The sequence below is a fragment of the Sphaeramia orbicularis genome, chromosome 13 (assembly GCF_902148855.1).
Source record: "Sphaeramia orbicularis chromosome 13, fSphaOr1.1, whole genome shotgun sequence".
In the NCBI taxonomy this organism is placed as follows: domain Eukaryota; kingdom Metazoa; phylum Chordata; class Actinopteri; order Kurtiformes; family Apogonidae; genus Sphaeramia; species Sphaeramia orbicularis.
Window position 1 is genome coordinate 35,326,999 of NC_043969.1, and position 15,019 is coordinate 35,342,017.

Sequence of the window (15,019 nt, forward strand, 5' to 3'; positions counted from 1 at the left end):
GGGTCTTGAAGAGTTAAAGTTTTTCTGCAGTGATGAAGACAGATACTATACACTGTTTCTGCTCCTTCAGGGGATACAATTTATGGTCGAGTGATGGTGGATCCAGTGCAGAACTTGGGCGACTCCTTTATTTGCAACATTGAGAAAGTGTTCCTATGTACCGGAGCTGATGGATACGTCCCTAAATACAATCCCAGTAACTTTGAGTTTGGCTGTCTGGCTGATGCTCCGTCGCTGCTCTACAGATTCAAGATCATAGTAAGTGTAACCACAGTATGTCCTGCATCATATGACAGATTTGTTGTGTCCATTAAAGGGGTCATATTTTGCTAAACCCACTTTTGTTAGTCTTTGGTTCATTTATTTGTGTATTTGGACCCTAGTTGTTCCAAAAGTGTGAATTTGAACCCTCCAGGTGCTGCAAAGCTATCTTTATATTCATTACAGCAAAAATCAAGTGGATTTCTACAACCTGTTTCAATTCCTTCTTAATGTGTTATGTTTACAACTAGTTACATCATGAAATTTGCACATATAAGGTCAAGACTTCTGACAAACATTTTTCTGAGTACGACATAATTGTTTGTCAGCAGCAGCGGTTGTAGTCCATATTGAAAATATCCAATCCAACTTTGTTTGTAAAGCACTTTAAAACAACTGCAGTGGACCAAAGTGCTGTACTGAAGAATAATTAAAACCAAAATAGAAGAATAAAATACAGATTAGATTAAAAGACATAGAACTATACAAAAAAGAAAACAGTGCTGTACAGAAGAATAAATAAAACCCAAATACAAGAATAAAATACAAAAATAGATTAAAAAAAAAAACAAACATAAAAAGCCATGCAATTAAAAACAACAAAAAATAAGAACAATAAACCACTACTCAATAAAAACAATAGAAGAATAATAATACATTCAAACATCTCACATGGTTTCAAAAGCCAAGAAGAAAAGACTGGTTTGAAGAAGGAATTTAAAAACAGACAGAGAGGAGGACCATCTGATATAGAGAGGTGGATCGTTCCTTAGTTTATGTCCAAACTTCGAGCTGATTACCTAAAATGTTCAGTTGTTGGTTGTATTAATGAACTCAAGTGGCTGAACGGGACAGAGCGCACAGTTAACAACCTGGAGGGGGCGGGGTCATGTACATTTAAAGGGCCAGCGCTCAAAATGACCTTTTTCGTGTCATTACTCAGAAATATAGTTGAAAATGGACCTGTGGAGTTGAATTAATGAAGAATTCAGACCCAAGCATAGCATTTACAGTGGGAAATGTTTTAAAATGCATAATTCCATTTAAAAAAGCAAAATATCACCCCTCTAACTCCTTTCTTCTCTTATTTTCTCACACCAGGATAAGGCCCAACCAGAGACCCAGGCCAGGTCATTTGGCAATGTGGCGTTCAGTGCTTTCCTGGCAGTGGATGATCCTGGTGCTTTGGCTCTAGTGAGGCAGCCCGGGTCAGATGGTTTCAAAATGGATTCATCCGCTCTCTTCCAGGTAACTAAATACTGTGCTGAAATGTTGGAATGTATTGTATATGTTCGACCACTTCACCTCAGTCTGACTTTTATCAAAATAGATCAATAACAAGTGGAAAGAACTGAATGAAAATGTACTGTACTGTACCTAAGCTGTGCGTGACAGTCATGCAAACCTCCTGCTTTCCGTTTCAGTGCTCACGTTAACAGGTTAAAGCGACCACAAAGCCTGTGTGGGAAACACATCTGAGGTGTGGTTAATGCCCTGTTGTAGTTGTGTTGTCTAGAGTTTCACTGTGGAGCCTATTTTTCACACGAGACACGTTGTTCTTCATTGGATGTTGACATTTTGTTTCTGTTTTTATATTTTAACTTGTTTTAGTTATCTATTTTTTGTTTGATTTTTAATGTTTTTTAATGCTTTTATTCATTTTTATTGTGCTTTTAGTCTTCTGTACAGCACTTTGGTCCACTGTGGTTGTTTTAAAGTGCTTTATGAATAAAGTTGGATGGATTGGTAAAAATACACAGTGAAAAGATCTATTGTTGGTCAAACTTAAAATAATTACCACTTTTTAGTGTAGATTTAATACCAAGGATTTATCAGAGTGTGTCACAAACATAAGGAAGATTTAATATTGTTTTACTTAATCTTTTTAGTAGTTATACATATTAAAAATTTAATGTATTAGATTTAGTGGAATTTAAGGAAATTACAGAAATTCATTCACCTATCATCAGGTGAAGCTGGTGTACCCCCTGGGCATGTCACCAGTTCATCACAGGACTAATATATAGAGCAGGGGTGGGATACCTGTGGCTCCTGGGCCACATTTAGCTCTTGGGCTCTTTTCCAGTGGCTCCATGTGGCTTTGTCAGAAAAATAAATAAAAAAATTGAAACACTTTATTTATTTGTTTATTTATTTATTTATTTATTTAAATCACATTTTTATATTATTTTTGGAACCATAAACTTATTCTGATGTTATGCAGTTGCAAAAATGTAACTACACTCCAAATGAATCAAAAAGTAGTCGTAATAGTAATAGTAAAACAAGACTTTTTTTTTTTTATGACAAATTTCACCGTTTTCTTTAGTTTATTTGTAGTTCTGTAAATGCACTGAAACTTTGATTGCGATAAAACACATAAGGATATCTTTTGGCTCCGGACAGATTTTTTTTTTCTATTTCTGTCCTAAAATGGCTCCTTAGATAGCAAAGGTTGCCCACCCATGACATAGAGCATAAATGTCAAACATACGACCCGTGGACCAAACCCGGCCCATCAGAGGGTCCAGTCCGGCCCATTGGAAGATTTTTTTGCTTAATTCCAGATTTTTTTTTGCTTAATTCAAGCAAAAAAAATCTGCCAGTGGAACAAGTGAAAATTATCTTGGTAAGATTTCTTGACATAAGATTTTCCAGATCTAATGTCTGTAAATAAGTTCTTATGTCACTGAAAATTTGCTCTTCAGGTGATTATGTCTTATTTTAACCCTCCAGTATCCAGGTGTGCCTTTTACGCACACTTTGCACTTCATTTTAAAAAAAACTTCATATTATTTTTCACAATTTAAATAAGGTTAGAATTCAAAAGTTGTTCATTTTTGCATGACCTTTAAAATTCTGGCCACCAACTAAAATTTGCACATTGTAAACAAAAGAAAATTATAAGACTAGCATCTGTCTCCCAAGTGTGCCTAAAACGCAATATTTCTTCCATTTGATATGTATGATTAGGGCTGACCTTGATTTACAAAAATAAAATCAAATTAGAGCAGAAAAATAAATCAGTATATAATATTTAATAGTTTGATTTATAGGTGTGCATTTTATGTACACTTGGTGACAGATGCTAATATTTTTGAACATTTGACCTGGCGCCAAAAATAAAAATGCAAATTAACCGATATTGGAGTTAATCATTGACATATGCCAGGCTGCAAAAATCAAATAATATGTGATCCACTTTTTATGTAGTACATTGAAAAAAAATAATTTTTTGTATTTTTGCATCCAAAAAAATGGTTTGTTTACATTACAAACACATCACTTAAAGGGTTAAAAAATGTGACAATTATTGAGTATTTGTTGTTTTTATTTATGGCTCACATTGATGAAATAGAAAAAAGTGTAAAAGAATTAAAACAAACTGTATGAAAATTTTTTTGACATTATTCCACAAGTGTGTGAAAAAGGCACACTTGGTGCTTAGTAAGGGCCTTTCTGGACGGGATACCAGAGGGTTAAGTGTGATGACGTATTTTTCACTAGAAATGAGAAAAATACACTTGGTAAGATTTAGATTTTTTCCAGTGCTCCAAAACTGGCTGATGATCAGAGTATTGGTGTACATGTAAACAGACTCATGGAAAAACTGGATCAATGAGCTTCTCTTCTATTGTACTCCAGAGAAAATAGTGTTATTGCAGTAAGTGATAGGGTTCCTTTTATTTTAGTTTACTGGAAGTTAAAAATCGAATGTACTGTTCTGTGGGTATTATGTTTGTATACTGTGTGTTTCCATTCCCAATAAACAAAAAACATGATTAGTGGTGGTCTCTCGCTTTAGGTTTCTGCAGGAAGAGAGTGGTACATTCACACCATCTACACCGTCCGCTCCCGCGAAAACGCCAACCGAGGCCTTGGGAAGAGAAGCCTGGAGTACCACGCGTTGACCCGGCACACTGGTCTGACTCCAGAGGCTCATCACCGCACTAGAAGGTCAGCCAATGAGATGCCGGACATCGCTGACGAGATCGGAGAGAGCAACAACCGCGGCACGAACATCCTCCACATCGCGCTGGACCGTAGCATCCAGAGGAGGACCAGCCCCGAGACAGAGATCTTCACCAAAGGCGTAATCCCACGTGAGCTCAACCAGAGAGACAACAGCGACGACAGACTCATACTGATCATCGGCGTGTTCGTGGGGCTGCTCCTGACGGTGCTCATCGTCATCGTGGTGGTGGTGCTGATCCGATCCAAACAGGAGAAGAAGGAGGGACCCAAGAACTCGAGCAGCGCCGAGCCGATGATGACACGAAGCCTCAGCAACAGCAACAGCGACAGCTCCGAGGTTTAACAGACTGGCCAGTTTCGGTTGGAGTTTTAGTCCACATTTTTGTTTTGCAAGTGCCTCACGTTTTAGATAAAATGATAAGATTGTGTGTGAAGCGACACAAACTACAAGAGCTTTGATTATATTCAGAAATCTACTTGAAATACCTGCATCACTTTCACAGCCATGGAGACATTTGGGCGCTAACTAGCAGAATGACTGTGTTAGTAGCTGTTTAAAGGCACTTGTCAAGTTGTCAGCACTCGTTTATTGATTTGCTTAGATGCCTCTTGATCCAAAATTGTGTTGTTGCGTTTCCAAAGGTGCTAAAGAAGATGCCTCTTAACATGAGTGGCATTTGGTGTTTTACTGAGTAGGTCAACAGAAGCGGAATACTACAGGGTGTATCAAAAAATATATATATATTTTGAAAAATTACCCCCAGTTTCGCATTTGATAATTTTTGGAATTTTCTTTTATGGACGTCAGTAGGTAGGGGATTGGTGGATATTTGTCCAAATTTACAGACCCAGGTTTTCATGCATGAGTGAGCAGGGGCAAATTGTGCAATCCAAGTTAAAACTGGTTTGCGCGAAGTAGCGGTGGCATTTAAATCCAATCAAAGGTCATGGGAGGGGACAATGGGCATCCATCTTGTTTTTCCACAAAATTACCAGGTTACAGCATTAACACTTTGGCCACCATGTCAATTTCATTTCTTTCATTTCTTCAACCCTAACTTGTCCTGTCCTCAGTGACATTTTCAGGCCTAAACAAGTTGAATTCACTTTGAAAGGCAGGAACAGCTGCCATGGGTAAAGAAATGAAATTGACATGGTGGCCAAAGTGTTAATGCTGTAACCCAGTGGTTTCCAACCTTTTTTGGGTCGTGACCCCGTTTTAATGTCACAAATTTCTGGCGACCCCAGACATTCAAAACAGAGACTTTTTTTTTTTTTTTTTTTTTAACTAAAATTAATTTGTATTTGATCATGTAATAGTTTGCTATACTATGTTTCAAATAAATGTTAATTTTAGACAACATTTAGTCTATATCATGTATAATATTATGGATGGAGGCAGAAAAGCCAGGTGTACATTACTGCACAAAGTGAGACTTTTATTTTCCTTGGTCAGGATATGTACAGTCAGTCCAGCTTGGATTTACAAGGCTGACAACACTGGTCTACTATTTTTTTTAGAAATGATTTGCTTCAGAGATTAAATGTGCTAAATGTAATGTTACGTATTTTAATAAGATTAATTGGAAAATAAATAACAAAAGTGCCGGTTTGCTGATGTTTTCAAGGTATATGATTAAGTGTTATTACACATATATATTGGTTTATGTACATTTATATAATAGTTTTATAAATCTTCCACTAAATAGAACCTGTAAAGTGAATGTATTCTAATGTGCAGACAGTGTTTTGAAGTAGATCTTGTAGCTCTGAGACAAATATTCCTTTGGAGTCAAATCCATTCTCTTGTTAATTCTCGAGTTTCACATTTTGACCCAAGGCTGTATCTTGGAAAGTTCAGCCAACCAGCATTTTAGACTTGAATTTTCTTGATCAGTGACTCTCATGTGGTAAAATTTCATTACTTTTATTCTGGAAGCATTTTCCTTGTAGACCAGTGTAATTAATACTGAACAAACAAGAACTCAAACTATGAATTATGAAAGAGCTGCAGCATCTGAAACCGACCACAATGAACATTTGACAGATAAACAGTACCACAGTGCTTCAGTTTCAGCTCCAAAGTTTATCTGTTATGGATTGGGATTGTCTCTGTCAACTCAACAGATATTTTTTATTCGTAAATTTGGCTTTTTTTTTTTTTCAATTACTAGAAATTTCAGGTGACCCCATTTGAATTCCAGGTGACCCCACGTGGGGTCCCGACCCCAAGGTTGAAAAACACAGCTGTAACCTGTGGAAAACAACATGAATGCCCATTGTCCCCTCCCATGACCTTTAATTGGATTTAAATCCCACCACTACTTTGCGCAAACCAGTTTTAACTTGGATTGCACAACTTGCCCCTGCTCACTCATGGGTCTGTAAATTTGGAGAAATATCCGCCAATGCCCTACCTACCGACATCCATAAAAGAAAATTCCAAAAATTATCAAATGCGGAACTGGGGGTAATTTTTCAAAATGTACAGTTTTTTTTTTTTTTTGATACACCCTGTAGAGTATTCATACTTTTAATTTGCTGCATCAAGACACTATCCATATTTGGCTTACACTGGGAAAACTTGTCTGAATTATTCGTCTATTTGTCTGGATAATGTTGTTTGTCATGACTGTTCCGTGTGATCACTAGGACATTCATTTCATCACTCACATGAAAAATAATTTTAACATTGTTTTGTGTGTTTATGTTTTTGCATGCGTTTATTTTTGTACTCCAACATTTTTCAGATATTGTTAAAAAAAAAAAAAGTCGAAACACTGTTTTAATTGAAATCAAGTGCATCAGCTCTACTGTATTTCCACATATTTAGTTTTCTTTTTCACTGTATATCCCATAAAACAGTTTTTATCAGTAGCTCTTTGCTATTGTCCAAGGTCAAGTTTGGTAATTGAGACAGCTATTGTTATAAACCTAACAACAGATGGCACTGAGTCAAGTACAAGAAGTGAAATTGTATGATTCTGTCATATTAAAGTGACTTTCAAGACAGCTGGTCTGCATTGTACAGTGTAGTATAGTAGTGATTTCAGATCCACTATTTCCCACAGCGGCTCTTTTCACTACTGAGAAACTGACACTAAATTTGTAAGTCTAGACTTTAGCTTCGTAAATATAGATGGGATTCCTCAGTCTCTCTCTCAGCAGGGCTACATGTTGGCTGTTCATCTTATTAAACCGTCTAAATAGGTTCATCAGATTTCATTTAAAGGGAATGAAATGTTTCATCCACAATAAGTGTCTTTACTGTCAAACCTCCTCATTCATGTGTTTTAAATGTATTTATTTATTTTCGATGCTTGCAGATACCGATCATTTATCATTATCTTTAATATTGATTTTTTTTTTTTTATTTCAACATATGACTCAAATGTACTGTTTATGTGTTTACATTAAAACAATGTGCACATAAGATCGACTTCATCCAAGCTTTCTGTCGACTATTCTACGCTTTCCCAGGCATCAGATTGCCGTCGAATCTGGTTACCTCATCTTGTTCTTCAGTATATTTTACAACAGACTCTTAACTTCATAATCAGCACTATATAAATGTTTAAGAAGTTTATTTGCTATTTTATTTTCGAAGAAGATTCTATGCAATTTGTGATATACCCTCATGAAATGTTTACCCCAAGGATGTTTTTTTTCAGTGCACAATTTGCTCGCAAATCTATCACTGTATTAATGTACTGCGATTCTTTTATTCCAAACTACTGCTTTGAGTGTATTCTCAGCTGTATGTATGTATATACACGTGTATTACCTATAAATATACCATTTGGATGTTTTGGGAATGGTTATTGTTAAAAAAAAAAAAAAATGCATACTGTATGTGCTGTACTGTAAGTATTTGTACCATAGACCAGAGGCGCAACATGGTCTGCAAATAAATAATTTTTTCAAGAAAACATTACATTTTTCATTCACTTTGGAAATGTTATTAGTATTATACATATGTATTTTTTCTAGTAGTCTAAATATGTGATGTACTTTCAATGCAAAAAAATATATCAATATTCTGCACATATTTTGTTTATTAACCTTTTCCCCCTAGGACAGGGGTGTCAAACTCATTTTAGTTCAGGGGCCACATTCAGCTAAACTGGATCTGAAGTGGGCCGAACCAGTAAAACAGCATAACATATATAACAATATAACATATTAATATATAAATAATGTAAACTCCAAACTTTTCTCTATGTTTCAGAGTGAAAAAATAAATTTACATGATGAAAAAGTTTACATCTACAAACTATCCTTTCAAAAGATGTGAATAACATAAACAAACTGAAAAAATAAGTGTATTTTTACCAGTATTCTGCCTCAGTTTATCATTTACACATGTACATTATAACTTACAGATCACAGTGGATCTACAAATACACAAAACATTTAATAACAAACAGAATCTTGTTAAAATTGTACTTATTTCTCGTAAGACATTTCTGGTTATTCATATTTGTTCAGGTTATTCACATTTTTTGTGAAATTATACTTTGTTTACTGTAAATACATGAAAATATTTACATTTTGAAAGAAGAAAATTTGGAGTTGTCATTATTTATATGTTATTGTGATAGTATTTTACTGGTCCTGCCCACTCGAGATCGAATTGGTCTGAATGTGGAACCTGAACTGAAATGATTGTTAATATCTTAGTGTAATTTTGCATTTCACAAATTCATCCCAAGGGCCGGACTGGACCCTTTGGCAGGCCGGATTTGGCCCCCGGGCTGCATGTTTGACACCTGTGCCCTAGGGGTTTTGGGAAGTAAGGTTCATAAACATACTGCCCAAAATAAATCAAGTAAAGCTCCACAATTATTAGGTCAATATACATAAATAATTCTGGTGTTTATAATATTGTGACTGTTCCTGTGCCTGTGCAAATTCTTATTAACCACAAGGGGGAAAGAAACAACTTATCTTTGCTTATTTACAAATAAACAAACAATTGGATTACACAGTGGAAAAGACTATGACCACACTAATAATATGCATAAAAATGTCTCTGAATGTTTTCAGGAACTCCTTGACTACAAATGTACCAAAGTAGAAAAGAATATTATAGAACATAAAGATTTTATACAGGGTTTAGTGAGGATAGTCCCAGGCGCACATCACTCCAAATCACATCTACCCATTTCTCCACATAACTACACCTCTGATCTTCTAAATACGTTGATTTTTTTTTTTTTTTTTTCATAATAAATTTTAAAAACTGAAATGATTTACGCCACTCCATAAAACACTAATCTTACACAGTATTTGTTAACCTAGGCGTAAAACTTCCATGAGGAAGTTTGTCACTCCTGTGTTTACACATACAGATAACTTCCGGAAGTTTCATCCAAGTGCAAAATATCGCCTGAAATCTCGTGAGAAGTCGAATTTGGAAAAACTTTATTTAATTCTGTAGTCCTGACAAAAGTTGTCAAGATGGCTGCCGAAGACGGTATTAAAAACAGGAGCAAGACTGAGTTGGACTGCTTTGGAAGTAACTTCTGTGTTGGTCGGAGAATAACGGGGATAGAGTGAAAATGACCACGACACGGTAAAGAACAATATTAATTGCTTTTGATAAGAATAGATAAATGAAATGTTCGTTTTGAAATGATACCCAACTTGTCAGTGGGTAATGTCGCGTTTTGTTTTGGAAGATGCTGGCATTAATATTACTTTTTTTTTTTTTTTTTTTTTTTTAAATTGATAATATTTAAATTATTATAAAACAAATACCGTTTGATAAAATATGCTTGAGGTGTTATTTTAGTGACATTAGGGCTTCTTATTTTCATTAAGAAATTCAATCATTTGAAAAAAAAAAAAAAACACAAAATGCAAATTCAAAATCCAGAATATTAGAGGAGTAAAGTCAGCAATGTTCTACACAATATGTAGTCTGCTGTGAAACTACTTGGAATAAGTTTGTTGAAGTAGTTTGAAATTATACTCATCTTGTCAGTAATATTGCGTTTTGTTTTGGATGATCAATGTTGCATCAATATTACTTTCTTTTTTCCTTTTTTTTTTTATTAATAATATTAAAATTATTATAAATCAAATACCGTTTGATAACATGTGCTTGAGGTGTGGCATTAGGGCTTCTTATTTTCATCAAGTAATTCAGTCATTAGAAAGAGAAAAAAAAAAACCAAAATGCAGTTTCAAAATGCACAATATTAGATCAGTAAAATAAAGTCAGTAATATTCTACACAATATGTAGTCTGCAGTTTCACTACTTGGGACAAGTTTGTTTTAGTAGTTTGAAATGATACCCAGCTTGTCAGTGTGTAATATTGCTTTTTTTTTTGGATGATGCTGGCATCAACATTACTTTTTTTTTTAATAATAATATTAAAATTATTACAAAATAAATACTGTTTGATAAAATGTGCTTGAAGTGTGGCATTAGGGCTTCTTATTTTCATTAAGTTTTTCAATCATTAGAAAGAAAAAAAACACAAAGTACAAATAAAAAATGCAGAATATTAGATGAGTAAAATAAAGTCAGTAATATTCTACACAATATGTAGACTGCTGTATATATTCTGTATATAACTAATTTTCTCATTACTCTCATTCATTGATAAATACTACTGCTACTCTCATATAAAAGTATGATTAGTCACACACTTACAACTGAGTAAACCATGTGCTTTTATTACCAGTGCATATTCATAAAGAAAACACATTTGTTTGTATTGGTGTGACACAAACAGTGTAGGTTAAAATGCTTTAGACATATCTCATAAAGGTAAGCCTCTGACTCAGATCAGATGTCAGGCTCCCATTTGGCAACAAGTCAACCAAAAGACCAGGTCCATGAAAACAACAGCTTCCTGGTGGATTGGAATTGATAAATTAGGTCATATTTCCTGGAGCTTAAACAACCTCTGCACGTGTGGGAAGTGTGAATGTTCCCGGTTCGGTGTGTAGAACAGTATTCTGGGTAATTATGACAGACCAGGAAGCTGGCTTCTTCCTGCACCTGGTCATTCTTCTGCTGTGCAGGTTTTCTTATGATATGACATAGAATGAACACCAGGGGGCGTGAGAGCAGCATCAGCTCTACTGCTACAGGGAGGGGGTGATGGTGGATGAAGTGCAGGCAGAAAAGTCTGATCTAACAGCATGAACAGGCTATTATATGCAAGTGTATTCTAAAGCATGAATGTGTTTGCTGGCAAATGTCATTCAGTCAGTTAGAAATTAATACTCTCTAACTGTTTTCTGTTTGAATGAAGAAGAAAAAAATCTGTAACAAATAAACAGAATTCATATTCTAACCCATAATTTGGATGATGTTGGATCCAGACTGTTTGCACAAAGTAATAATTTTTATACAAAGCTCCGAAATCCAATAATGAGGAAAAAAAAGAACAATTTTAGCAGTTGTTCAGTCGACATACTGATCTATTTGGATGGATTTCCTGAGATATGTGTATATCCTCTGCTGTGTGTTAGCACTTGAATGTAATAAAGCTCTTTAATTGTTAAAGGCCAAACAAGTATTCTATAAGGCCATAACGTTCGAAACAATCATGCCCCAAAACCATGTTTTTTTGGTTTTTGATCGCATTGAAATAAAATTAAAAATGGATTTGTAGCTTTGGAAAAGACTTAAAACACTGTGCACAAACAATGATATAAATTTTGGGGGGATACGAATTCTGTTTTAAAGTGACATTTTCCTTTTAAGGGAAAATATACAGTGTAACGCTTTAAGAAAAAAAAAAAACAATTTAAATTAAATTTAGAAAAATAATTTGTAAATGCTGAGCTAGTGTATAAAATAAAATAAATTAGCTTTTTTTTTTTTTTGTCCCTTTTAAAACAACAGATATAAAACAAAAATGGTTATTGTGCTGCTTACATAAGAAATAAATATGACACTTCTTTGTTTAAGCATGTGCTGGGTTTGTTTCAAAAGCACACTTCATAACAGCTGCCATACACACACACATTAAAATCCTGTAATCTTTGACTGCTGCCCTCCAAAAAGCCGAATGGCTGTGTGTTATAGCACATACATACGGAGTGATCTAATATACACAATATACATTTATGTATATACATTACATACAGCAAATCAATGCACAAATGGTGATGACATTTTTATGTGAGATGTCAGTTTATAAGAAATTTTACATTTCATTGCTGGAGTCTAGCACTGTAATTTTCACTGTAAGCATTAACTAGTTCATAAGAAAAGCAGCTAATGGGTACACTGTTATTGTTTAGGCATTGAGTTAAAGTAAAACTTCATGCATTTGGACAGATTATGGCTCATTAAATACTTCAACTTATCTCCTACCAACTCTGTTCTCACAGAAAATGTGGTTCAATACCATCAACAGCGTAAAACACACAAAAACGCTTTTACACCAGTCCATAGCTTTATGTCCGTTACTTATCCCATTGGACGCTACATCACCCAACTTTAAAAACAGCCCTCAATAAACACCATAAGAAGAGTAAACTCAGGTTCAGATAGTTAATTATTAGAGATAAACTGATGTGCATGTCAAAAGGCTGTTCTGAAAAGGTCATTGCACCCCATGGAATACATTGGTTGTGTCGTTGTCAGTGCTTGCAGGGATAAAGGAGGCCGTCACAGCTCTACTGCAGGTAGCGGTAGACCTTAAAACAGTGGTTCCCGGAGTCTGCCACTGCTACGTGACCATCAGATGTGAGAGCCAGGCCCTGGGGTCCGTAAAGGGGGTCCGCTGATGTGTTGATATAGGATAGGAAGGACCCTGAACTGTCGAACACCTGTGTGGTTGTACAACACAGAGGGACAGGTTATGGAAGCCACTGAAAAAATTCTACATTTGTGTTTGTTTTGCGACAGATGCGATTTTGTCGAGTTTACCTGGATGCGACTGTTGCCCCAATCAGCGACAATGATATTTCCATTGGCATCCACAGCCACGCCTGTTGGAGCGTTGAACTGTCCATTCCCCTCTCCGTGAGAGCCGAATTTAAACAGGAACTCCCCGTCTGCATTGTACACCTGATAGAGAATTTAACAAGAGCCTTTTAGGAGAATGTGCAGCACTGTGCAAAAGACTTAGTCCACCTTTAGCTTTGCTGTTTTTGTGGGCTTGAAATGAGCAAACATATTTATTTCTCATTTTCTTTTCTTCAAATACAATAAGAAAATACAGGAAATAGTTAGACGCAGACGAAAGACGCAGAAAAACTGAACTAAGGCTCTGTTCAGACAACAGGTTTTAATGCACAATTCGGATTTTTTTGTGTGCTCGTTCACATTACACAATTTTAATTTTTTATTTTAATGATTTTATGAATTTTTATTGTGCTTTTAGTCTTCTTTACAGCACTTTGGTCCACTGTGGTTGTTTTAAAGTGCTTTATAAATAAAGTTCAGATTGGATTGGACTAAATGCGACTTTTATCAGTTTTAAGTATGAACTCAAGTGACCCGCATGCACGAAAGAGGTCCTGATGTAATACATGACCACGCAGGCACGCACTGTGTTTAGGGAAGTAGGTATGTTTTTTTTTTTTCTTTTCCTGAGATGCAGAGTTGTGGCGATTTTTTTTTTTTTTTTTTTTTTGCATTTCAATGACGTAAAGGTCAGATAAATGCGACCTGGCCGTTCAAACTGAAGTCACATTGCAAAATATCGGATACGTACCAAATTTAGGGCCACTTTCACATGAAAATCGGATTTGTGCTGTTCAAAGTGTCTTTAACAGAGCAGATACAGGTCACATATGGGCAAAAAAATCTGATTTGAGCCACATTTGTCTGAAGTCTGAACGTAGCTCAAAGGTTAAGGTTAGTATTTAGTGTGACCTCTGACCCTGTGACAAGAAGCAGCGCAGACAATTAGAAATATTTTACACGTGTTGAATGAAACCTGGTATAAATCATCAGAAAATTAATGCAATAAATCTCATATTGTCTGAACAAACAGGTTCAATACAGAAGGAGGTCACACTAAATACTACCAGTTTGGTTTATAGAAGCTGTTTTTTCCTTTAAACTTTAGTTTTTACAGCTGTACATACTTGTCATATCCCCCTGAGACATAGGAGAGTGAAAATTTTTGGCTTTTTTCATTAAACAATTGTCTTAATTAGAAACTGCATAATGCAACAATTTTTTCAGTTTTTTCAGATTACATTTTTTATTTATTTATTTATTTTTGGAATTTCCTTTGCAATGGACAACATATTGTTTTTAAGATCTTTTTATTGAAGTTTTGTCAATATAATACAAGTGCAGCGCTGAATGGTCCTTACAGAAATCTTAAGTAAGCATGGGTGTAAATCAATTGCAGCTAGCACCATAGAGAGACAAAAAAAAAATTAAAAAAACAGCAAACAATAAACTGTACATAAAATAATCCCTCCTCAGTCACTGCCAGTGCACTAGACATCACATTTTTTAAGTAAAACTGTCAAACTTTTGTCCCCTACAGAGGACAAAAATGCATTGCTGGGTCTCAGGAGGATGTATCCAGACTGGATGTTAATATATAGATTAAGAAATGCATGTGCGGTCATTAGAACTTTATTAAACCAGCAAACACAATGTCAGCCCAGGACATTTGCACAATACTGTAAATGTCTAATGGGATGGACAATTAAAGCAAAATGTAGAATAAATGCAATGTGAATACTTCTTTTACTGTAAATCTTGAGTTTGTTAAAGTCATACAAAGCCATTAACTTTACTTTCTACATGTATATTTACTACAGGGTGTCCCATAAGTCTCCATACATAGG

At 35.2% G+C, this 15,019-nt stretch overlaps 2 protein-coding genes across 3 annotated transcripts in view; one reads left to right on the plus strand and one right to left on the minus strand.

Moving 5' to 3' along the window:
- Nucleotides 1–8,170, plus strand: part of frem2b (FRAS1 related extracellular matrix 2b) — a 100,272-nt gene extending 92,102 nt beyond the window's left edge. The window contains exons 22-25 of the mRNA XM_030152245.1: nucleotides 71–258; nucleotides 1,363–1,509; nucleotides 4,067–4,959; nucleotides 6,757–8,170. Coding sequence (XP_030008105.1) covers nucleotides 71–258; nucleotides 1,363–1,509; nucleotides 4,067–4,579 — 848 coding nt within the window. The 3' untranslated portion in view covers nucleotides 4,580–4,959; nucleotides 6,757–8,170. The remainder of the gene's footprint in view (nucleotides 1–70; nucleotides 259–1,362; nucleotides 1,510–4,066; nucleotides 4,960–6,756) is intronic.
- A 2,731-nt stretch (nucleotides 8,171–10,901) lies between these two features.
- Nucleotides 10,902–15,019, minus strand: part of LOC115431404 (tripartite motif-containing protein 3-like) — a 43,882-nt gene continuing 39,764 nt past the window's right edge. For both annotated transcript variants that reach the window (XM_030151722.1, XM_030151721.1), the window contains 2 exons: nucleotides 13,134–13,274; nucleotides 10,902–13,033 (listed from right to left, as the gene is read on the minus strand). In XM_030151722.1, coding sequence (XP_030007582.1) covers nucleotides 12,881–13,033; nucleotides 13,134–13,274 — 294 coding nt within the window. In that variant the 3' untranslated portion in view covers nucleotides 10,902–12,880. The remainder of the gene's footprint in view (nucleotides 13,034–13,133; nucleotides 13,275–15,019) is intronic.